This window comes from Fusarium poae, chromosome 3, assembly GCF_019609905.1.
Source record: "Fusarium poae strain DAOMC 252244 chromosome 3, whole genome shotgun sequence".
Lineage (NCBI taxonomy): Eukaryota > Fungi > Ascomycota > Sordariomycetes > Hypocreales > Nectriaceae > Fusarium > Fusarium poae.
Window position 1 is genome coordinate 822,314 of NC_058401.1, and position 24,125 is coordinate 846,438.

The window sequence follows — 24,125 nt, forward strand, 5'->3', positions numbered from 1 at the left end:
CGCATGACACTGTCAAGGTAAGAAATTCCGAAGTGAGGAATTATTCCGACAACAAGGCACACATATTTCAAGTACTACGAGACGCCACTTCCAAGCTCTGCATGATCAAGACGCTCTTCATAATTAACTTTACTTGGCAATCTAGTTCTTCGGATTCATCATTGGCTGTAGTCACTTGTCCACTCGGTAGTTGCCGCGGGATGTGTGTAACCGGAATCATTTACTGTGATTATGAATGCGGGAACCAATTAATCTCAAATGCGTGCCGTCCACGTGGTGAACCAAGCCACCATTCAAGACTCTTCAAACACTCAACATGTCATGCCCATTCCATACAAGTCAATCTAGATTCTCATGTAGCTTCATAAAAGACTGTTCCGCCACCAGAGTGTTACCACCAACGTGGAACTTTCTGAACATCGCTTAGATAAAGGACATTGATTAGTTCTAGGTGTCAAGCTTATCTTTATACGCTTGGTCGATGATTATACGCCACATAGTTCGACTTCATGCCTGTACTAGTAGGCTACAAGACGTGCGTTTTTACACGAGGAACTCTATGATACGGTCCTTCGCTTATGGCCAAGTTCTTAACCATATTTGGATTCCAGAGTATATTAGATAACAACATATACATTGATTTGACATTTGGACGTATGCGAAGTGTCATGCTTACTCTACTTTCGCATGATATCTTCCATCCTTTCACCGCCATGATATCAGTACATCAAGCAATACCAAGCTAGTCACAGTCTTGTTCCAAAATCCACAGGGTACCGACCTTCGGAGCGGCCGCTTCAACGGTGTCGAGGCTCGATAAAGTGCCGATCATTATGACTTTATCCAGATCGACCTCATCTAGTCCCATGGGAAAAAAAACAACACAAGCTCGAAAAGTTTCACCATGTAAGCATACCAAACAAACCAGTTCAACAAAAACAGGGCTGAGGTTTGAACACCCCTGTTGCGGATTGAGGCTGAACTATGGTTATAACAGTCCGGAAACATGTAGGTCTGTTCATCGCTAGTCAAGGGGGCTAGACAGAGTTGCCTGCACTAGCTGCGACACCTTCATTCCAACAAAGATCTTCAAGCGAGACGTACCACCAATGGCAATGCTTGAACAGCTGTTGATCATCTGTTTGTAATCTTCAATCACCGTGGCGTACCATGGCGCCGGGTGCGCCAAGTATGATGGTCGGACGGGAGTCTAGTCTAGTTGAATGCGGTCAAAGCTGTAGCTACTTGGTGCAGAGTCGTATCACATCCATGCGATGATTTATATCTATTATATATATAGCCTCACATATAGAATCAAACCACTCTCGACAAAAGCAAATACTATACACATCATTAACGTGCATGTTGAACTTCCGTTCCTCCATAGATTTAAATCCTCCCATGTCTTGGATTAATCTCGCGTCGCTCCCCTGTCGCGGTGTGGCGTCCAGGAATGTAGTTTCATTCCACCTAAGCCCACCAACCGAGCATGTTCAGCTGGGAGAGCATCATAGGGCGGCCGAACAACTTGACGCTATCTCTCTTTTCGGAATACAAGTGCTTGGGATGTATAGCCGAGTCGCTTTGTGATGAATCAAGATGTGTGTGTGATGAACTCAGAGTCCGTGTATATGCAGCCACTACCGAAGTCAGCACCAACATGTCTCAGTTTTCCCACGCATCATAGCGCTTCTAATAAAGATACCATTCCACCCTGACCCCTCCCCGCTCCTCCATTCCCTTTCTAGTTTTTTTTCTCTTGTTGCTTGTGTTTTCTCTCTCTCTGTCCTCCATTCATTCTTCCATGTTAATGGAAAGTACATTCTTTTCGCCATGGGGCTGTTGAAGCGTCTCGTCTTTCTGGCAGCGCTGTTATCACGCAATGGTGTCGCCGCGCAGAGCTTTGCTTCTGTGCTTACGGAAGCACCCCAATGTGCTGTCAGTTGAATCGAAACCGAAACGAAAAGGATAAAAAAAGCGCTGACGGGATAACTATATAACAGGCCGATTGCTTAATTACGCTATTTAGTCAGGAACCGTTTGCGGGAAAAGATCAAAGCGCCATTTGTCATGACCAACAATTCGCCGATGCCATTGGAAATTGTCTTACGGCGAAATGTGAGGTACGACAGACATTGGGTACGATATAAACAACGCGCGACGGAAGCAAGACGGTAGAAAAGCGAGTGCTGATGTTTTGTTTGGGTGCAGATTTTATTAAGCTGTCATCAGCCGTATGCGGAATTAAACCGACCAACAATGTCCTCCTGTATCGAACGACGACCCTCACAATGTCCGGTTTGGCCTTGCTATTCTTCGCCTTGCGAATAATAGCCACAATCAAGTTACGTCTTGGATGGGCTTTGGATGATGCGATGGCGATTGCTTCGGTTGTACGTCAACATTATACCAGAATTGATGAAGACGATACTGATGTTCAGTAGGTCCTTCTGATACCACTTGTCATCATATTGCAATTCTGTAAGTCTTGTCCGGCGGATTTGACAAGTGGTTATAGGTGACTAACTCGATCTGTTCAACAGTGATGGAAAACGGTCTCGGTGTTGACTTATGGTATCTCACAGATCACCAGATCACTGAAGGGTTTAGAGTAAATACATTCTTGTCTCTTGTGTACGTACAGGTAACTAATACTAACATTGTTGTCTAGCTCTTCTTCTTCCTCGAACTCCTCTACCTGAGCGCACGCGTCCTCGTCAAGTCCACGATATTATGCTTCTTTCTACGTATTTTCAGCAATACCAAATTCCGTCTCGTGGTCAAGATTACAATAGTGTTCAACGTTCTTATCGGTCTCGCATTCTTCATCCTCGCCTTCTTCCAAACAACACCACTGAGCTTCTTCTGGGTCGGATGGCAAACCAAGGAAGCAGATAGAGTCATGGTGGGAATTATACGGCTGACGCTACCACACGCGGCACTTGTTCTTTTGTTGGATATCTGGGTGCTCATATTACCGCTCAGCCAGCTTTGGGAGTTGGGACTGAAACTGAGAAAGAAGATTGGTGTCATGGCCATGTTCAGTTTCGGTATCTTGTGAGTTGAACAGACTCTGTTCTTTGGTCATGTCATGTACTGATTGATGATGTTACAGCCTTACAATCGTTGCTGTGATTCGAGTACACGAATTAGTGCTCTTTGCCAGATCACAAGACTTGACAGTCATCAATGCACAAAAGGCCATGATATGGTCCTGCATTGAGATATGTGTGGGTATCATGGTATCATGCATGCCTCATATCCGCAATTTAGTACGACACACCAAATTACGCATACGCAAAAAGATAGGGACGGAAAAGGGAGTTGCCAACCAAGGAATATTTATTGAGCGATCACTTGCGCAGATATCAGTGGCTGGTTCGACATCAGAACCAGCGTTGTTTGACGCGGGAGGGTTATTGAAGGACACTTCTGCGACGAGAACAATGACAACCACCACTACTACTACTACTACTACTACTACTACTACTACGACGACGATAGGTGTTGGCAAGGAGAGTCTAAATGGAAGATCGAGCAATTATGCAAGCGATGCAGATACACAAGTTTAAATAACAAAACATAATAAAGCAATTTACTACATAATTTACATGAGATGCGTTGATGTTGATCTGATCACTGTCAAATGAATCGACGATCGACCACTCTAGACTCACAGCATTAGCTCGGTAAATTTCTAGCTCCATCTGATCAATATCCACTAAATTCACCAAGAGTTTAGGAGCTGAAGCTACTGCAAGCACGCGCCAGGAACAGGTTCCACAGTGGATAATTAGTGGCAGTGGCAGTGACAGCGACAGCGACAAGTGATGGATGAGATCATGTAATTGTCATTACTATATTATTTATTTAATTTTTGGTATCATCAAGGTCATTAAAAGATCTCGACATTTATCGGCAGGTGTAGCCACCGTCAATGACAAGATCGCTACCAGTAGTGTAAGTGCTGGCATCAGACAAAAAGTAGACGTAAGCAGCCTTGAGCTCCTTGGCGTCACCGTTTCGGCCCATGGGGATCATGCTCCTCCAGAGCTCCTGGGTCTCGGTGTCGATAAAGTCGGACAGGCCAGTGTCGATGTATCCAGGCGAAATAGAGTTGACACGGGCAAAGTCGCGCCACTCGTTGGCAAGAGAGCGTGCCATGTGGATGCAGCCCGCCTTGGCCACGTTGTAAGAGGTCTGCTCTTGAGGGTAGTTGGCGATGTGGCCAGACATGGAAGAGGTGATGACGAATGAGCCGTGGCCCTGCTTTCGGAAGAGAGCGCCGACGGCCTTGGCGCAGTAGGCGGTACCGTTGAGGTCGATCTGGATAACGTGGTCCCAGTCGGCAGCGGAGCCGTCAATGACACCAGCGTTGGCGGTAGCACCGGCGCTGAAGAATGTTAGTACTTAACAACCTCAATTGAGGGATATGAGATGAGAGAAAAAAACTGACTTGGCGACGAAACCGTCAATCTTGCCAAAGTCCTTGACAACCTCGCCAACAAATCGCTCAACATCATCGTAGTCGGCAGCGTTGAGCTTGTAGGCCTTGGCCTTGACACCGTACTCCTTGATGAGCTCCTCGACGTTCTTGTCGGCACCCTCCTTGCGGGAAGCGTAGGTGATGGCGACGTCGGCACCCATCTCAGCAGCACCACGGGCAGCCTCGATACCCATGCCTCGGGGGCCGGAAGCGCCGGTGACGACGACAACCTTGCCCTTGAGGCTAAGGAGGTCGAGAATGTGGTTGGCCTTGGGGATTTGCTGAACCATTTTTGCGGTAGTGGTGTATTGAGATAGATGTAAAAAGAAGAATAATGGATGGATGTGTGATATAAAGAGTCAAGAGAAAGAGAAAAACGTAGGAGGAGGGATGCTAGACTATTTGTACAAATTGAGGGCGTTGGTCCATGTCCATGTCATGGCGTGAGTTGTTATCTGCGACTACAAACGTAAAAGCAGCATCCGCGTCGCATGGATGCATCCCAAGCTGTGGTGGGTGGGATGGATGGGTCCAGTGATGTCATGGAAGAAACAGCTCAAGACAGTAGAAAGAGAGACATCGGCGATTAAAACAGTAAAAGATCCATAATAATTGATGGGGAATTGATGTTAATGTCTGTTTCCCGTGCTACAATATGCTTACTCGAACATTCCAAGGATGAGAGAGAGAAAAAGAAAGAAAAATGCCCCTCCATTGTATGACGAGAGACGCGTCGAGGGGTAATTTGTTGTGTTGTGTTGGGTTTTACTACATACATATCAGGTCTGGTGGGACGAATGAGGCCATGTCTACAAGATCCAACGCTTTTTTTCTGTCTGTTCCTTTTGAGTACTCTTCATCAATTGGCTGTTGATCTAATATACTTTCTTAATGGTGAGACGCGTGCATACAAAAAACACATGTACTGTATGTACCAAGCATGGCGGGGTAATTGACTGACCATGGGTATTGCTTCACTTCTTCTCGTGTCGATGGGATCGAGTCTGAGGGCAGATACTTTTGGAGTTTTATTTACTTTGATGGACCATTTCATCATTGATCCATAATAGAGTACCCAATTACTTTGGACAAGATGGAACTTTACATGTACAATAACAACAACTGACTCTTGTAACAAAATACCACCGAGACGCGGCCCCGTGGGTGGATAACCTTGAGCGTCATTCTCCCGTCCCTCTTCCTTGCTTAGACTTGGCTTTAAACCCCGCAGAACGGCCGTGGCTTTGACCGCTCTGTTTTTGGTTTAGTGTTTTTTTTTTGTTTCTTCGTTGCATTAGGTCCGAAGTCAACTAACGAAGCCTTGGACGCGTTGACTTGGGCTTCAGGCGCATCAGTCGATAATTAACTGGTTGGTGTTGTTGCAGAAGCTGGCAGGTGGGTCGCAAAAAAATAGGGAATATGATACTGCAATTTGTATGTGTTGGAGTCAGATTACAGTGTACTGAGATTCCCGGTTTTTTTGCAACCCACCTGGCTGGTTAGTGGGGGGAGGGGGAGGGGAGGGGGGCTGGTCAATCCCGGTCCGACAGAGCTACCCTGGACATGACAAGACAAGACAAATGATGAGTTAATACATCACCAATGCTTACTGACTCTTGGTATAAATGAGTAATAATGGTTATCATATGTTGAGTAATTAAAAGTCATTAATTTTGTGTAGTTTGTAATGCTTCATCATACAATTTGATGACCAGATGTGACCAAGACAATTGTTTATCGAAAGAGGGGTATCACAACGGTCAGTGTCTCACAAGCCACATGTTGAGATGCATCAGACATTGAGTACATAACATTGCTTATTCATTAAATTGAACCCTGATTCATCTATCGCCGCTTTAACTAAATAAGGTATCGGAAATCCCGCTTCATCCTCAAAGCCTCATCAGGGCTATCCATGACCTCAACCGCAGCAGTATGCGCAGCCACATCCTGTCTCGTCTCCCAAGCAGTCGCCTCTCCCCTCTCAAGCTTCTTGTTGAGGTCGATCAGCACCAGTCTAAAGATGTAACATCCCAACACCGTCACACCAAACATGGACAGCACAATGCCGTAACTCTTTCGGTACCCGTTCTCCTTGAGATCCCACACGTATGAACCAGCCACGTTACCCAATTGACTGAACGCGTTGATCATGGCAATCGCGACAGCGCGCTTGGCGGGTGGTCGGGGGAATGAAGACGAGATCCACGAGTAAAAGACGATGAAGCCGGCGTAGGATGATGCTTGGAGGAAGAGGGCGAGGTAACGCGCTGCGACGGCTTCGGTGGCCATGCTGATGATGAAACCAATTGTTCCGACACCAATTGGGCCGACAATATGCCAGAACTAATTAATCAATTGTTAGTAAAATGCCCTCAATTGACGCGACATAGTTAAAATAGTTGGAACTAACCTTTTCGGCTGTCTTGTCAGAGTGCCAAGCGTTGATGACCGAGACAATACAAGAAAAGACCCATGGAGGCGCGCTCATCAAAAGAGTGGGAACGTAACCGAATCCAAGCGTCTGGGTCAAACTGGGCTGTTTAAATCTGTCAGCAACGACGCGCATTTGATCCGGAAACGGAATTGACTTACGAAAAAGGCATTGAACGAAAGTCCAACAACATATGCAGTAAAGGTAAGCATCATGATGTAAATCTTGACATCCTTCACAGCAAGCTTGAGACCGTAAAAGGCGCTCTCCTCACGAGAATCCTCATCCGCCTCACCAACATCTTCCACCATGCGCAATTGTGCAACCTGTCTCTCCTCCTCGGTGAAACCACGTGAGTTGTGAGGCAAGTCGGGGAGAATAAAGGCAGCAGACACGGCGACACCCATGGTGATGGCGCCCTCGATCCAGAACAGCCATCGCCATGCAGCGTGGCCCAGCACACCCTGCATATTGGACAAAACCCCCGCGCCGACGAGGGCGGAGAAGGCGTTGGAGATGAGGTTACCACAGAAGAGAATGGCATTGCGCTTGGTGAGTTCGCTTCGGGTGTACCATTTGGACAGAATGAGCAGCGCACCAGGTAGGAAAGCGGCTTCAACGAAACCGAGAAAGAATCGAATGCAGACCATTCCGGCAAAGTTGTGCACGCTACCGCTGAGTGTAGAAATAAGACCCCAGAGCAACATGGCGGCAGAAATGTACAGCGAAGGACGCTGGATGCGGTTGATGAACATGTTGGAGGGGACCTGCATGAGGATGTACCCGACGTACAGAATACTCAAGCAGGTTGCGTATTGGTTGTAGCTCAGGTTGAGGTCCTCCTGGAGACCCTTGAGACGGGCGGCGGCCATGTTATTGCGATCGAGGTAGTTCATGATGTAGATGAGGACGAAGAGGGCGCAACGGGTATCGAGCTTGCGCTTCATTCGCTTTTCGACGGCGGCGCGATGCTGAGGGTCCATTGCGAGGGCTTGGGCTGTCGCGCCGCGGGATTGCGACTCGACGCTTGTTTTGGCCGTGGCCATGTGGTCGTCTGGCTTCTGGTCTGCCATGATGTGTGTGTGCTGAGGATAGAGACACAGCAAGATGGAGGATGGGATTAATCAAGTTGTTGTTATTGGGGACATTGTCACATTTATATGAAGAAAACCTGCATTGTCATGTTACATCATGGGTGTGTCGCTCTGTTTTGTCGTAGCGTAACACGGAGAAAAAAGACGGCAAAGCAAAAGCAAAAGAAAAGACAAAAAACATGGGGGACGAGAACTGGGGAAGGGGGTTTATCCGCTGTGCTTAACCAGAATGGGTCAAGTTGATCCCCCGGTTTCCCCCCCAGAGTTGGTTGACTGTCACCCTCTGGAAGAAAGATGCAGAATTAAGAGTGTCACACTTTGGAGAGGTGACCAATTAGTTGTGTTTTGTGGAGGTGGTGGACTGTAGATCTTGTCCTTGTAGAGATGAGATGAGATGGTCTGCATTTGGCAATTCTCTCGGATTCAGCGACAGACAAAACATGCAGTTCACCGTTGACTAAATAAACATTCTAGACTATTCATCGCCGGTAGATAAATAAGAACCATCGTTTTATAATAACCCGTTCAATGCCGACATAAACATCTTCTCCTCATTAACTAACCTCCAAGTTTTACAACGTTGGAGAGAAATGCGGAGTCTCCGCAAAAAAATAATAAAAAAAGTGAGGGGAATCTGCCCATTCTAACCCTTGCAGTGACAAAAAAGGGCCGAATACAAAACGGAGTTACTAGTTTTAGTCAGCACAACGAGTCTTTTCTTCCCCAGCAGTTGTTGTCAATGCTCAAAAAAAACCCAGGCAGCAGAATTAGTTAAAATTTGGTTGCCCGTCTTTTTCTCAATGCCCGTGGGGAAATATTGAGAAAACAGTGGAGATTAAGTTGGGGAAGAAAAGAATTGGAGACTAAGAGGTTCACTGGGGGAGATTTTGGGTTTAGCCATGGATGTGAATAGTGGAGGAGGTTAGCTAATGGGGAGGGTGAGTGTCGACCGGACATCGGGAATTGTCGGTCAATAAACAAGTTCAGTGCTGGAGTGGAGTGGATTGTTATGGGTAAGAATAAATCCAGTGCCGTGGAATTGGTAACGAGGCATTGGATGGACAAGTTTATTTACTGTTGATATTTGAGGAGGTTCAAAAGTTGACATGTTGAAGTTGGTGGTTGTTGGAGATGGTTCGCCAAGATAATAACAAGGAGAAACATGGCCCACATCTAGTAAGAGACAACTATCTCGAGACGTTACTATTCATCCTCAACCATATAATGTTCAACTCGTAAATTATTTTTACAATCATCAATGAGGCATAAGCACTCAAAAAACAGTCGCTAATATCCAAATCTAAACCTCTATCTAAATCACAATCACCTCTCCAACCGTCCAGCCTCACTCGTCTCATCCCTAGACTGTTTCAAAAACGGCACAAGCGTCGTTCCCCCAGTCCCCGTCAACTCCTCCTCTCTACCCTTCTTCAACGACGAACTCGCCAAATTCTGTGGCCCCTTTATCACATTTCCCTGTCTTGACGGCAAGATTATGTACCGCGTGACAATCTGGATATGCTTGTTCCTAAACACCGTCAACGCGTCTGTTGCAGCGCTGAAAGTCTTTTGTAGGCGCTCCTGTTCAACGGTATGTGGTGTTTGAAGTGCGAGTTCGCGAATACTGCCCATTCGGGCAATATGTGTCAGGAAACGACGGTGTGGTCCCGGCATGTAATCTTTGACGATGTCGTGGTAACTTTTCTCTCCCTTGACTTCGGTGTTGTTTCCGCTTGTAATGTGTTCTACTCCCAACACGATATCGAAGAATTGGATAAGAGAGCTTTGTCCGTTGCTTCCACCTCGCAAATGGCGCCATTCACCTTTTCCGTTACCCTCATCGTAGAAAACGCCGTTGGGAAGACCGGCAGCTTCCATGTTTTTACTACCCGCCAAAAAGGGACGGATCTTGTAGTAAAATGTCATGGGATCGCACTTTTCATACATTCTTTCTAACAAAGCACCTACACCGTCGATGCATGTTTTTAAGTCTTCGAGGGCTGAGATGATGGTGTTGTAGTCTCGTGTCTTGACGGCTTCGAGAGCTTCCATCATGCGAGGAATTATCTTTCCGGCGCGTGCCTCCATGGCGACGCTGATGAGGAGAAACCATGATTCTGACTCTGTGCCGGTAAAAGTGTGAAGAGTAGAGAGGTCGTCGAGGTTGGAAAAGTCTGGGCCTGCGCAGGAAAAGTTCCAGAGGTTGGCTGCGGCATAGGACAGAACGGGAGGGAGTTCGAGATGTTTTGACACGGCGAGGAAGGGGACAGTAATCTGAGGAGGCAGTATCTATCAGAATATCAGTACATGTTGCACTACAATAGTAGACTTAGATGTACTCACCTCGGCTGGCTTCTCGCCGCCCCAGACATAAGCATGCGTCAAAAAGGCAAGAACACTGTATGCCCTCCTCCACTCAGGCTCAGACTTTAGTCTATCAGTCCTTAACAGAGGCATGGTATCAACAGCCCGTCTGATATCATTGTACTTGATCAATGCAGAGACATGTTGGATAACCAACTCCCAAGGCTGGTAGTATGCATCGGGGAATTGTTTTAGAGGGCTGTGCTCAGGGAGGAAGGCGTTGCTTGTCACGGCAAACTGCTTTAGCTCGGCCGTGAGCTTGATACGGGGCAATTGGTGTGTAACGGCGTGTGGCGACATTGTGTAGATCAAACAAGTAATAGTAAAACAATGACGGTTGGCTAGCTCACTCAATGGATTAGGCTTGTAGATGAAAGAAATGACATTTTCTAGAAAAAGACCAGATTAAAATAACAATTCCCCTAAAACCGCCAAGATGATTCCCTTCCAAGTTTTTTCCCTTCCATCCGTCTTCCGTGCATTCCAATACTCCGAGTATCCTCAACCTAACCTCCGAATTATCATGATCCGGATGATGAGATTTGTGTTACCTCCCGTGTGTATCTTCCGCATCCGATGACAGGCATGTGACCAATCGCTATACGTCACCATGTCAAAAATGGATAATGACGTCCACTTATATCCGGATCTCGGCGAACGGAACTTCGGATCTAGCTTAACAAATTCCGCACTTCCGCTACCAAGCATTCCACGCCCTGCTATCGCCGGGACTGGCCGAGAGAGAGAGTGAGGGGTGAAGAGTCAAGCATAAAGTGATTTCGTGATCCCGCAATCCCATTATACGACTTTTCTTACACACCAAAGCCATCTTCCGTCTAAAATACACAGTCAGCATTTTTTTTTTATACACACAATGGAGCTGTCATCTTTTGTCGAGCGTCTACGAAGCGGCGCACCGCCCAAGTTTTCTAGTGATGCTAACTCGCTCGAGTTTGCGCGCAATTTGGATTCGCAGGATAAGTTGAGTCATCTCAGAGATGAGTTTGTGATTCCTACGAAAAAGTCTTTGAGGAAGAAGGCTCTCGATGGATCAATTCGTAAGTCAATTGTCTTTTTCAGGGTTGAACTAGACTAATTAGTGTGAAGCAAATGGTGTTGCGCAGAATGGTAGCGTCATCAATGGAAACGGTACAAATGGCCATGATGATGGTGATCAACAATGCATTTACTTTGTCGGCAATTCTCTCGGTGCTCAACCAAAAGCTGTAAGGGAACATCTCAATGCACAGCTCGAGACATGGGCTTCTATCGGTGTAAATGGACATTTCAGTGCGATGGGTAACTCACCACTTCCCGCATGGCAAGATCTTGCTGAGGACTGCGCCATCCGATCCGCTGACATTGTCGGCGCTTCTCCTCATGAGATTGTCATCATGAACACACTCACAGTCAACCTTCATCTCCTCATGGCCAGCTTCTACAATCCCAATGAGAAGCGCCACAAGGTCATCCTCGAATGGAAGCCTTTTCCTAGCGATCACTACGCCATTGAGAGTCAAGTAGTCTGGCACGGTCTTGACCCCGAGAAGAGCATGGTCAAGATTGAGCCTAACGAGGACCACATCATCACTACTGACCTCATTCTTTCCACCATTGACCAGCATGCCGACGACACAGCTCTTCTACTTCTCCCTGGTATCCAGTACTACTCCGGCCAACTCTTCGACATTCCCCGCATCACAGCTTACGCGCAAGCAAAGGGAATTGTAGTAGGCTGGGATCTTGCACACGCAGCTGGAAATGTTGAGCTCAAGCTTCATGACTGGAACGTTGACTTTGCATGCTGGTGCACGTACAAGTACATCAACGCCGGTCCCGGTTCCATCGCCGGTGCTTATGTTCACGAGCGTCATGGAAAGGTAGAGATGAACTCTGAGACAGGCAAGGCTAGCTACAGACCGCGTCTTATGGGTTGGTACGGAGGTGACAAGAGCGTGCGGTTCAACATGGACAACAACTTTATTCCCACCGCTGGTGCAGGAGGATACCAGCTATCCAACCCCTCCGCCATCGACCTAGCCAGTCTATCTGGTGCACTGAGCGTGTTTAACAAGACAACTATGCACGACCTCCGTTCAAAAGCTTTGGTTCTTACAGCATACGCCGAATATCTCCTGGACCAAATTCTTGCAGAGTCCAATGACTCTGAACTATTCCGCATCATCACCCCAAGAGATCCTCTTCAGCGCGGAACACAATTGAGCGTGTTGCTGAAGGATGGTTTGCTGGATAATGTGAGTGCGGCGTTGGAGGAGAATGCTGTGATTTGTGATAAGAGGAAGCCTGGTGTTATCCGAGTTGCGCCTGTGCCGCTGTACACGAGGTTTGAGGATGTTTGGAGGTTTATGCAGATTTTGAGAGGGGCTTTGAAGAATTAGAATAAAATGGACTAGAATATGATACACTAAGCGTCAATTAATTCTATCTTTTGAGTATTAATGCTTGTCTAGTCTAGAATTTGTTTTTGTATGTTGTTCGTGGGAACGCTGGAAATTATAAGAGCACACCATCTATCTAATTTTGAATTTGTACAGATACTTCGTTATGAAACAAAAGTAGCCGCGTGGTTTTCGGCTATGAGCCAAATGATCTATCATTTTTCTTTTACCTTTGCTTGCCGCATCTTGTTGTCATGTGCTTACTGTCGGCTAGATATGGCCCTTCGGTATCTGCAGACACGAGGCACGAGCAACACCGTCGGATACGATATCAAGAACATATCCGCAGCCCATCTCCGAACTTCCGCTTCCATCAGTGCCGGTTGATTACATCGTACACCCTCAAAGGCAGGTTTCTGCTTTACAAGTGATGCGTCAGATCAATTCCCCCACCCCCATCCAAAAGCGTAAACAGGTTCAATGCCGAACCCGTATCAGCTTCATTCCCCATTGTCCAATAGTTCGGATCAGGAGTTTGTATCATGGACTCGCTGAGTCCTAGGAATGCCGAATCCAAGTCTCCAAAAAGAGGTGACGCTACATTCTGTAGCCCATTGTGTTGTAGAAAGGATCTATCTAAAGATTCTCTTCCTCTGTTGGCCACAGGACTGAGTCCGGGCTGGCTTGTCTCTCTGCGGAACGTCGATGGCGAGTCTGTTGTATCAGAGGGTATTAGACCGAACAATTGACTTGAGTTTTCTGTGCGTCGTTGACGTTCAGCAAGTTCGCGCTTTTCAAGATGTTCGAGGGATGTTGCGAGAAGAGATTGGGCGATAAGGGAGTATTGACCTGCGTGAGTGTCGTGATTGGAGCAGTGGTCAAGAGCGTGGATTGCCATTCGAGTGTATTTCTCGAGGACTCTACCAAAACCTCCAAGGAGACCAATTCCTAAGACGAGAGAGCTGGCGAATAACCATGACCTGTAGACAGTTAGAGGAAATAGAGCATTAGAGACATGAATACTTACACTAGGATAGGAACATGTCCAACGAGAACACCCCTCTGGATCAGGTCAAGTATAGGATCAACCATCAAACTTGCTGCATCAATGCACGCATCAGCGAGCTTCGACTTGCCAGATGTCAAAGCAGATCGTCCATTAGAAGCCATTGAACCATCGGACAACCGTCTGCAGAGCTCATACATGAGAAATGGACGGGATACTAGCATGACGGCGTAGTAATACGTAGCCAAGATCTGACACGCTCCACTTGCTTGAGCTCTGTCTTGAATATCCGGATTGGCAACGATATCTTTGAGTTGCTTCAACCAGCGCGAAGACCAATCTCGTAATTGAAGTGATATTCCTTCTGTGAGTTGCAGTGAAATCTTTCGTCGTGAGTAAATCTCTGTAACAACACCTTCTAGAACCAAGAATATTTGTACTGAAGCGTTGAGTAAATCAAGTGATTCATCGAGATTCTCATCTTGACTTTGATAAGGTACTGTGCAGTCCACATCCGACGTCGCAGGCGGTCTTCCCATAGATGAACTAAGAAATAGATCAACGACACGTAAACTCTTCCACAGACGATCCCTTTGTCTGTGAATATCTGGCCCAAAACGCGCATTAACTTCTGTCCTGTGGATACCGATGGAATAAGCCGCACGGACAGCTGTGCCGAAGAATAAAAATGCGCCGTTGATCTGACATGAGCAGAGCATGTATAGCGTGATAAGAGTAAACATCTGAACCGTTGTAACACTCAGATTACCCGTGAGGTTGGAATACGCTTTTTCGCGGGCGAACTCAAAATACTCTTGCGCGCGTTCCTCGTTATCAATCTTTGTTCCGATGGCCAATACTAGCAAATTGACTATGGTAGTGGCATCATCCGGTTTTTGACCCATGTTCGCCCAGAAGATGAGATCATCTTGCAATCGACGATGGTCAAATAAATCCACAAGTCCAGTCGAAATTGCTAGGTAATTTGATACAGCATGGGGAATGTCGTCGGGATTAACGCTTGGAATGCGGTTATCGCCTGGTGTTCGACGCGATTGATGCGCAGTGGCATTTTCAAGGACGGAGTAACGACTTGACTGCGGCGCAAAAGCATTCTGTCCAACTCTGGTAGTGACGAGTTGACGCACAGATTGAAAGAAGCTCAATGGCGCACAATCACCCACAAAGATCAATTTCCCCTGCGCATCGCATACCAGCCTCGCTTCTCTTGGAACTTCGGTTTCTTCCTCTGCATCAATTGCTTGATTCTGGGTTGTTTCATTGTTGACAGGTGTAGTAGTAGCAGGACTATTCCTCCCTGTAGAAAGTCGGCCTGTAGAAAGAGCCCTATCAAGTTCCGAAGCGGGTGGTGATCTCAGTGAAGACACTGATCCTTGAGGATTAGCTCTTCGTCTTCGGATTTGAGGTGAGTAATGGCAGTCGTGAGGTTTTTGACGACGAGCGCAGTAGCTGCAAGGTAATTTCCCGTCGCATTTTACTTTGCGAGATTTGCAGCCATCGCAGGCGTTGGCGATGCGGCTGCGGATATAACGTTCTGTTGGTTCCTGCATTTATTTGGTGGTGATGGATTGGAGGGAAGGGGGATTGTGTTGCTACGGAAGCACGGACAACGGAAAGGAGCGGATGTTCGGCTGAGAAATTGTTAGTGCAATTCTTCGGCCCGCAAAAGATTCCGAAGCTTGGCTATAAGATGGAATCTGAATTGTAAGCTGATATTGTGGGAGATTATGAGATTTATTCTTTTAATCCTGAGAAACTGATTTCTGATGGTTCAATTGTCATCTAATAACTTGACCACTGATTATATGCACAGTGGGCGGATGTGCATTTCGGATATGCAGATTAGCGGCTAAGTTCACTACCAAACCATCAATATCAGCCTCAACATCGCACAAGACATCCAGGAATTAGATAATTTGCAGAATAAATTAGGCTCGGAATATCGTCCAAGTAATCAAGGAAAAAAATATTACCAAATCAGGACAGTTCCTGTTCCGATCAAGGTTAGATGTTCAAGTAGGAATAGGGTATGCGAGGATAAAAAATCACAACGTATTATAAAAATGGAGCTGCTCTAGCTAGGAACATGTGATGTGATGTTAGTAGATAAACCGAAACCTTTCATTCCTTGCACATCACCGAACTTCATATTTAATTACTAAAAACTCATATCCAGCGTTTAGCTAGGAAAATGGCCTCTGCTTCCGACAACGAACTCATCACCCCAGCCTCGAATGGGGACCTGAGCCAGTTGGAGACTATCCTTTCAAAATATAAAGAGTCCCCACCAGATGAGACCGTGCAAGAGCTTCTCGCAACAGCCGCAAAAGAATCCCACCCCGACGTCGTCAATTTTCTTTTGACCAAGTACGCTTCAGTTCCTCTAAACGAGGCAATCGTCAGAAGTGCAGTCAACTCAGGTTCAATTCCGATTATGGAAGCTCTACTGGCGCGAGACCCTTCGGCAATCAACATGCCGTTCGACCATTATGGTTCGCCCCTCATCGTGGCCTGCATGAGAAAGAAAAATATAGACTATCTTCAATTTCTTCTTAAAGCCGGGGCTGACCCCAATCAAGACCCGGATGCAGCAGCCTTCCCTCTGGCCATAGTCGCTGCACTTTACAAGGACCCTGCCGTGATTGACATGCTGCTGCACCATGACGCTAAGCTCGAGCGGTCAGGCGCTTTGGGAGCTTCTGCTCGACTGGGAAATGAAGTTATGATGGCTCGTTTGCTTGAACGCGGGGCAAGGCCCGAAACAGATGCTGTCCGTCCGTCTGAGCGTGGATCGCCTCTTCATACGGCTGTTGAGGCTGGACATGTCGGCGTTACCAAGATGCTTCTACAGCATGGCGCTGATCCTAAAGCTTTAGATGGAAATGGTATGATTGCTGTTGAAGTCGCTAAGAAGATGCAAGAGAAAGGCAAAGACATGTCACAGATATTGGAGTTGCTTGAGTAGTATCTTAAATTGATACTGTGGACAAAGTAGTGGCAAATATCACAACCATCCTATGCATTTTTGGAATAGATGAGTGCGCCTTCAACTGGGCTTCGCGACCCTTTGAGAAGGAATTCGGTAATGACTGAGAGTTCGGCAGTAAAAATAGATAGGTCGCACGCATATAATAAGGTTATTATATTAGCTAAGTTATTATAGCTAATTATAATACAGAAGGCACTATAGTAAAGGCTACTAATATAATAATTAAGATAAGTAAGGCTAACCTTTATAATATATTACCTTAATCTCTTAATAGTATTACTTATAATATAAATTAAATTATATTAATTCCTTATATAATAATTAAACTTTATTCTCTTTTATAAATATAATAATATATTCTTTAATTAATTATTTTATAATAATATATTTTTATATTTTAAAGGCTATTTAGCTTAATAATCTTTTTTTTTTATTATTTCTTTATAAAATTCTTATTTTTAAATATTTAATTATATAATTTTATTCTTATTATAATAAATATACTTTTTTATTTCTTAGAAAATTATAAAGGCTTTATTTTTATTTATATAATTATTATAGATTTAAATAAATTAACTTTATTTATATATTTATTCTTAATTATTTAATTTCTTTAGAATAATCTTAAAATAAATCTTTTAATATTTATTTATTATTAATATTTTCTTTATATTATATTAAATATTTAAGTAAAAATAAATATAATCTATTTAAATATAAAATATATAACGTACATGATAAGCGGGTGCAACAGACAAGCGAGTGCAACACAACATCACAACATCTCAGATAGAAATAGCAATAAAAACACAACAGACTATTAATTAAGTAAAATTAATCGCTATATTCTTCCATAGACATAGCGACAAGTATCTGACAGGTCCTTGCATTATGTCCTGTCTTGCCGCACGCTCCACAGCGCCTTTCCTTCATTCGCGGAGGCCCTCCTTGACCACCACTTCTCGATGGTCCAGCCACCGCCTGCGCATCAACATCCGTTTGATCAATTACTTGCCTTCCTTCCTCTACTGTCATCACCCCTCCTTTCTGTAGCCGGGTTCTTTTTGCCCTCCGCCGCCGGCTTAGTATCTTATTTGCCTGTTCAAGATCTTGGACCCTGGCCTCTAATAAGGCAACCTTATGCATAACTATCTTTGTTCCCTTGGAAGAAGACCTCAATGCTTCTAGAATTGACTCTGGAGAGCTACTTTTATGCCTTTTGATTCTCTTTTCAAGATATTCAAGCTGAGAGTCGGCTTCAAGGATAGTCTTTGGGGTCTTTGAGACCCAAGGGGTCGAGGGGCTAACTACCTCCTCCACAGGCGTTGGAGTCCGCAGCTGCACATCGAGCTTCGAGATTACACTTTCTGGGTCGAGAGGAGCAAGTCCGGCTCCTCTAAAGGCTGCTTTAATATTTTTCTCTGTCATTGTGGCCTGGTAGGCGGTGTAAAAAGCCGGCAAGAACTCGGTTTTGGAAATGTGGGTTACGGAGCATCTGATCAAATGCTCGATTTCTCGCCCGTAAGCCTTCTTAAGCAGGCCAAAGCACCCGACATCAAGAGGCTGCAGCAGATGAGACGAATGAGGCGGTATACAAAGCGTGATGATTTTATTTGCCTTGCAATATCTCTCAAAGTCGACCGAGTGGTGACTTTGGTGTCCGTCGAGGATCAGGAGACGATAGCGATTCTTTGATTGCTTGGTAGTACACCGGTCGAAGTGCTTTAGCCACTCGAGGCCTATCTCGTTATCTGTCCAGCCATTAGGACTCGTCGCAATAGCCCAATCGCCCGGGAGGTTGCTTTCTCGGTACCAGTGGGCGAGGTGATATTGGCCCGCACCTATGATGAACGGCGGGATCGCTTGGCCCTCGGCATTGATCGCCTGAATGACTGTAATCCATTCCCGGTTTCCAGGCTGCACTGATTTTGGTCTTCCACGCCTTTCAGCACCTGTGACGACCATTCCGCTCGCAATAACGCCCATCATAAAGCCAGTCTCGTCAAAGTTGTAGATTTCATCAGGTCGGATGCCATACTTCGCAATTACATTTGCTATGAGCCTAAACCAGTTGCGAATAATGGTCGGATCTTCACATTTGGCTCTCTGGTAGTCATATTTACGGGGGAAATGCGTCTTGAGGTCTTTGTGTCGCTTGACGAAGTTAGAGGCCCAGCGCTTGCCGACAGGCGGCGTCTCGCGGTCGGCGAGCAATCGGTTAGCCATCTCCTCAACACAACGCAGTCGCGGGGGAAACCCTCGCGAATCCAGATCGAGAATGAACTGAACTATGATCTGTTCTTCTAGATCAGATAGTTTGCGTGATTTTGGGATAGAATCACGCGTAGAAAGGATACCCTTCTGTCGGCGATATAAAGTCCAATAACGGACCTGGTAGATGCCTGCGGCGCGTCGGAGACTTAATTTTGGGTCATTTTGAAGGGCACGAAGTGCAAGAAGAATCCTAGCCTCAATATTTGGGTCTGGCATATTTGGTGGTTGAAAATTAATTGATTAAGTTGAGAAGATGTAAATTGCGGGATTTTTTGTTGCACTCGCTTGTCTGTTGCACCCGCTTATCATGTACGTTATACTTTAGGACTTATACCTTAAAAATCACCATATAAAAGGCAATCAGAAGCCAGTAAGCTGGTATCAGGTAACCTATCCTGGAACATAAAGCGAGAATATTATGGCTGACCTTCTACTGCAGGGAAAGGTTATAGCGAAAAAAATAGGAGCCTTCACATATATTGAATGCTCTGCTAAAACACGCGAGGGGGTAAGAGAGGTCTTTCAGATAGCTGCCAAAAAGAGACCTAATGGCCTCAGAAGCATGTTTAAAGGGTGGTATTTAAAGTAGTAGATGGTTACGAAATATCATCGGGTGTTACTGCATCGTACGTAGAGTGTGACGTACCAGATTCGAGATACGGAAGTATTAGGCCAGGCGAAGCACACACCGCCTCTCAGCGGAAATGAGGCCCTCTTTATTGTAAATAGACATGCTGCCAAATTATCCTTTAACCTAAATTTATCCTTATGTTTTCCGGATCACCTTTCTCCCAAGCTTCCACCAACACGCGTCCGCAGCCAGCCCTATATGCCACATCATTATCGCCGCGTTGAACCCAGAGAACATTATAGAATTGGTACTCTTCAGCATCCGCATACTCCGGCAGCTCCAGAATCTCCTCATGATCCCCTATGGCGATGACCTTATAGTTATGGCCATCTTCCCGGGATATCTTATCTTCAATGCCTACCCATCGCCCAGCGCGATCATATACAGCGTGGAAGCGCCTTGGATTCGAGTACCTACTCCTTCGTAGAACCTTTTCCTCGTAGCAGCTCCGTAAACATCTACCCTTTGCACTTCCTTTCGAGATTGCAATAAGCTCAATAGGCTCTCCTGGTTTACACGTCGCATCCCCTGTGATACGAATTATGCCTGAAAATCTCCCTGCTGTATCGCGAACAACAACCACCTTGGACAGGCTAGTTAGAGGGTTATGAACCAGCACCGGGTTCGCGAACGCCCAGTAGAATCCAGTTTTTCTCATAGTGGACGCGTATTCTAACCCCAACGTCGCCGCAGGAAGGAAGAACGCGCGAGCTACGGTAGCTGAAATGTGATTTGATATGGATAATGTACCGTTTGCGGATTCGTCTGATGAGACCATATGATCCCAAGTGACGATGTTTTGCAGTTTCCACGAGCTCTCAGCACTTGTTTTATCGTGGCCCTCATGAGCAGTGTTCAGAGCTGATCGAAAACTGTCAGGGTCAATAAAGCATTGCCATCCACACCAGGCCCAGGACGGCAGCGTGGGCCTTCGAGTTGCGAGGTCGCTTGGCCTGTGGCCGCCGCTTTCTGGGCACCATGCAAAACGATAGGTCCCTTTCAATGGTTGCCAGAGCAGTGCGTGGTCCATATAAAGCCGAGGTAACCCGAATAAGAAGCCTTGTGGGAATGCAGGAGCCAGATAGTTCAAGACTCCCAAGATTGCAGAGAGACCGTCTTCTGCATGTGATAACTCTCGTCCGTTATAAGGACAAACCAGGTCAGCATAGATACTGAAGTCGGGCCAGGTTGGTACAGAGAGCTGCCTCATAGGAGCTACATCCGACAAAGTCCATGATGAAAGTTTGTCATCCTGTTGTGGTCGAAGTTGACTTGAATCCCAGACTGCGCACTCGCACTGCCAGAATATCCCCGAGCCCAGAAAGAAGACGACCCGCTTGCTGAGTATGTGCTCTTGGTATGTCCAAGCTCTTTGTGCCCACTTAGACCGACACAGTGTCTCGTAGTAAGACTGGATACGATCTGCTCTGGCGGCCTTGGCTAGTTTGGTTAGATCTTTCAAATCTGACTCCGAGCAGCGAATAGACGTTAAATGCCTTATTTCTGGGCTGTGAATAGTCGCATTAGGGGTAGAGAACATCCCATACTCGGCTGCAGCAACAATCGTCATACATGCGCCAGAATAAATGCGATCCATTGATGAAAACTCCGTTGCTTTATCTGGATTGTCTTGAACAATGCAGAGTCTATCCACCCATAGGTACCTTTTCCCAATAGCGCTCGTTAACTCTATAGCGTCCAGTATAACTTTGGGTAGTTTCGATTTATACTGCTCCAGAGCGTCGACGGCCGTTAATATGTCGATGTTGTTGCTGAATAGCTGTAACTCGGAGTCCTTTCCGATCAGGCTCGTCTTGTTTTGCCAAGTATAGCTAAGGGCCAGATAGTCGCTTGAAGCATTCCCTCGCACTATACAGCGATCCCTGACATCAATGAGCCAAGACGTTTTCGGCTCTATGTCAGATGACAAAGATGATCTATCGCAGACATCACTATGATGACGATCGCAGTTTGACAGCCAATCTTTAATTGATTGAACGACGGATGGGTTGTCATTAGGTGCAGGAAGGGTAAAATATGTAGGAGGCGGGGGCGGAGGCGGAAGATCCGTGTCGATGTCGCCTCCTCCTCCGCCTTGAACTATTGTTGGTCTCGGAATCATGATATGAACACGGTAGATCAGACAAGATTTAGATGTGAATACAACGAGAGAGGACAGTTAGTAGTTTGGAGGATGGCATATATGTGAAACAAAGACAGATGCCTATCCGTTGGGCATTAAGGCACCAAGAAATGCACCCACAGGCAAGACTCAGCTTGATGGACAATAGACTTGGCAAAAGTGTAGATCGACTTTAGCGACTACGGCAATTACTACGGAGAATGTATGATCTCCACCTTTATGCGCTAGGTGCTCAGCTGATAGCCCTAGTACATGGTCTGTCTTGTTTGGATAGGTGAACTATGTAAGCAATAACCCTGTCATGCAAGCTATTAGCCAATGGTGTACTGACAACTTTCATTCACGGAACTCGAGGACATCACATCATACAGCCAACACAGCGAGTGTAGTGAACAGTTGCAAAGATGGCAGAATATGGGGAAAACTCTACAGCTGTTTTCCATTTATCAATTTACCCGTTACTAACTTCATCCCGATTCATATTAGCTGGCCAATCTGACTAAAGTCCACATGCGCTTGCATTTTAGTACTGAGTTCAATTATATAAGATGAAGTAATTAGGTATATGTATTTGGATTCAATAGTAGCTTAATATGTACACTGAATGAGATATGTTCCATCATCCCTCTTGTCAACAGCTCTCAGTATCTCAAATCTCTTGACCAAACGGTGGGTACGCAGGTGCCGTGACTCCATCACAGGAATATCGTACAACATACAGACTAGAATCAACATCATCACCAACAAGGACCTGTCCATTAGGATCCGTGACCTTGAACGTGAAACCACCGCCATATTGGGCTTGCCCATACACAAATCGAATCGGGATGTATGTACTGGCTGGCAGATTAACTTGGAAAGAAGCACTACCAGCAATGTGGTCAGGCTGGTTGTAAAGAGCCTTGGCGTCAGCATTGCCCGATGTCCATCCAGCATATGCCTTTGCACCAAGCCAGAGATACACGGCGTCGTTGGCATACGGGATGTCAAACTTGTAAGTACCGGCCTCGCAGGTATAGAGGTAACCATGGTGGTTCAGAGCAAAGTAGTTCAAGGGGACGTCGCTTCTTGAACCGTAGATGGGCCCTGAAACGCCATTCTGACTTTCGTATAGTCCACCGATCCTACGGCTGGTGCCGTCCAAAAGAAGGGATTCTTGCTTGAAGGACTCGGGAACAAAGTTGGAATACGTGGTATCGGTGTTCTGGGCAGGGTTGCTATAGTAGCCCCAGTCAAAGCCTAGATTGTTGCAAGGGACTGGAGTAGGGCATTGAGGCGGGCTCGTTGTGGTTGTAGACGGCTCAGCAGTCGTAGTGCTAGCATCCAAGGTGATGGTTGTGCCCGCAGACGTGGTTTCGGCAATCGCAGTGGTTGTGGTTAACTCAGCAGTAGCATCGACGGTGGTCTCCGAGCTCACATCCGTAGTAGAGGGAATGTGGGATTCGGCTGTGGTATCGGATGCCGTGATAGTAGTAGTCAAATCGATGAAAGTGGACTCCTCTGTTGTTGCAGATGTAACCTGAGTGGCCTGTGAAGTCACAGGCTTACAAGGACCAGCAAGAACGCCAGAACCAGTAAGAGAAACAAGCACGGCAATGACAGCGTTGGACTTCATTTTGAAGTTGAAGAGGTGAGAACCAGGTAACGAGCAACTGGAAACGTTTAAATAATGACAATAAGTGGGTGAGACAGAAATTCCAGCTACGCGGGAACAACGTTGGATAAATAGTCGTTCTATTGACGTTGTTTTTTTGTTCTAGCTTGGTGATATCCTTGATCCAGTCTGTGCGTTAATTTCTTTTGACTACTGCGATTGGTGAGCCCCTATCCATAAATCGATAGTCTCGAAGCTAGTGTCTTGACAACAAAGCAGTTACCCTAAAACCAGGTGCGGCTGAGATGACAAGCGCCAGTTAACTCTTTTTCTACCCTTTCACTAATTGTGCAAAATAAGTAAGTTGCAGAAAGTCGAGACACACGTACTAAATTAGTATATCGCATTTGAAATTAATTCAATGATAATAACTTTAACTTGTACAGATGGTCGAGTTGTCTAGAATCTGATAATTCAGTATGATTCTACAGCGGATGCAGAAACATCATATTTCGGATTTTAGAATTACCTCAAAAAGAAATAAATACAAAAAATGAACATTCTCGTCAGCATAACTTGGATACATTACATTGGACGACTGTTGCTTATGTGTCCATAACTGGTCCAAGACATGCAGACATGGCAGTGTTGAACCATTTTCAATGTGAATAATCCTGGTAAGTTCTGCCA

General features: G+C 45.9%; 9 protein-coding genes across 9 annotated transcripts; 3 read left to right on the plus strand and 6 right to left on the minus strand.

Annotated features, from left to right (window-relative positions):
• Nucleotides 1-1,833: 1,833 nt before the first annotated feature.
• On the plus strand, nucleotides 1,834-3,572 carry FPOAC1_007664 (uncharacterized protein; the record flags this gene model as incomplete). The annotated part of the gene is made up of 7 exons (XM_044852114.1): nucleotides 1,834-1,938; nucleotides 2,004-2,139; nucleotides 2,212-2,393; nucleotides 2,445-2,481; nucleotides 2,544-2,611; nucleotides 2,672-3,057; nucleotides 3,116-3,572. The coding sequence occupies 7 exons, from the start codon at nucleotides 1,834-1,836 to the stop codon at nucleotides 3,570-3,572; spliced, it is 1,371 nt and encodes a 456-aa protein (XP_044704784.1).
• Nucleotides 3,573-3,912: 340 nt separating this feature from the next.
• Nucleotides 3,913-4,776, minus strand: LXR1 (L-xylulose reductase; the record flags this gene model as incomplete). The annotated part of the gene is made up of 2 exons (XM_044852115.1): nucleotides 3,913-4,393; nucleotides 4,457-4,776. 2 exons carry the CDS (start codon nucleotides 4,774-4,776, stop codon nucleotides 3,913-3,915), a joined length of 801 nt encoding a protein of 266 aa, XP_044704785.1.
• A 1,570-nt stretch (nucleotides 4,777-6,346) lies between these two features.
• Nucleotides 6,347-7,993, minus strand: FPOAC1_007666 (uncharacterized protein; the record flags this gene model as incomplete). Its single annotated transcript, XM_044852116.1, has 3 exons — nucleotides 6,347-6,832; nucleotides 6,900-7,025; nucleotides 7,082-7,993. The coding sequence occupies 3 exons, from the start codon at nucleotides 7,991-7,993 to the stop codon at nucleotides 6,347-6,349; spliced, it is 1,524 nt and encodes a 507-aa protein (XP_044704786.1).
• A 1,344-nt stretch (nucleotides 7,994-9,337) lies between these two features.
• FPOAC1_007667 (uncharacterized protein) lies at nucleotides 9,338-10,678 on the minus strand (the record flags this gene model as incomplete). The annotated part of the gene is made up of 2 exons (XM_044852117.1): nucleotides 9,338-10,303; nucleotides 10,358-10,678. The coding sequence occupies 2 exons, from the start codon at nucleotides 10,676-10,678 to the stop codon at nucleotides 9,338-9,340; spliced, it is 1,287 nt and encodes a 428-aa protein (XP_044704787.1).
• Nucleotides 10,679-11,252: 574 nt separating this feature from the next.
• KYN1 (Kynureninase 1) lies at nucleotides 11,253-12,777 on the plus strand (the record flags this gene model as incomplete). Its single annotated transcript, XM_044852118.1, has 2 exons — nucleotides 11,253-11,436; nucleotides 11,486-12,777. 2 exons carry the CDS (start codon nucleotides 11,253-11,255, stop codon nucleotides 12,775-12,777), a joined length of 1,476 nt encoding a protein of 491 aa, XP_044704788.1.
• Nucleotides 12,778-13,413: 636 nt separating this feature from the next.
• On the minus strand, nucleotides 13,414-15,354 carry FPOAC1_007669 (uncharacterized protein; the record flags this gene model as incomplete). The annotated part of the gene is made up of 3 exons (XM_044852119.1): nucleotides 13,414-13,469; nucleotides 13,528-13,757; nucleotides 13,805-15,354. 3 exons carry the CDS (start codon nucleotides 15,352-15,354, stop codon nucleotides 13,414-13,416), a joined length of 1,836 nt encoding a protein of 611 aa, XP_044704789.1.
• Nucleotides 15,355-15,995: 641 nt separating this feature from the next.
• FPOAC1_007670 (uncharacterized protein) lies at nucleotides 15,996-16,769 on the plus strand (the record flags this gene model as incomplete). The annotated part of the gene is made up of 1 exon (XM_044852120.1): nucleotides 15,996-16,769. One exon carries the CDS (start codon nucleotides 15,996-15,998, stop codon nucleotides 16,767-16,769), a length of 774 nt encoding a protein of 257 aa, XP_044704790.1.
• Nucleotides 16,770-19,816: 3,047 nt separating this feature from the next.
• On the minus strand, nucleotides 19,817-21,820 carry FPOAC1_007671 (uncharacterized protein; the record flags this gene model as incomplete). Its single annotated transcript, XM_044852121.1, has 1 exon — nucleotides 19,817-21,820. The coding sequence occupies one exon, from the start codon at nucleotides 21,818-21,820 to the stop codon at nucleotides 19,817-19,819; it is 2,004 nt and encodes a 667-aa protein (XP_044704791.1).
• Nucleotides 21,821-22,490: 670 nt separating this feature from the next.
• Nucleotides 22,491-23,456, minus strand: FPOAC1_007672 (uncharacterized protein; the record flags this gene model as incomplete). Its single annotated transcript, XM_044852122.1, has 1 exon — nucleotides 22,491-23,456. One exon carries the CDS (start codon nucleotides 23,454-23,456, stop codon nucleotides 22,491-22,493), a length of 966 nt encoding a protein of 321 aa, XP_044704792.1.
• Nucleotides 23,457-24,125: the final 669 nt, after the last annotated feature.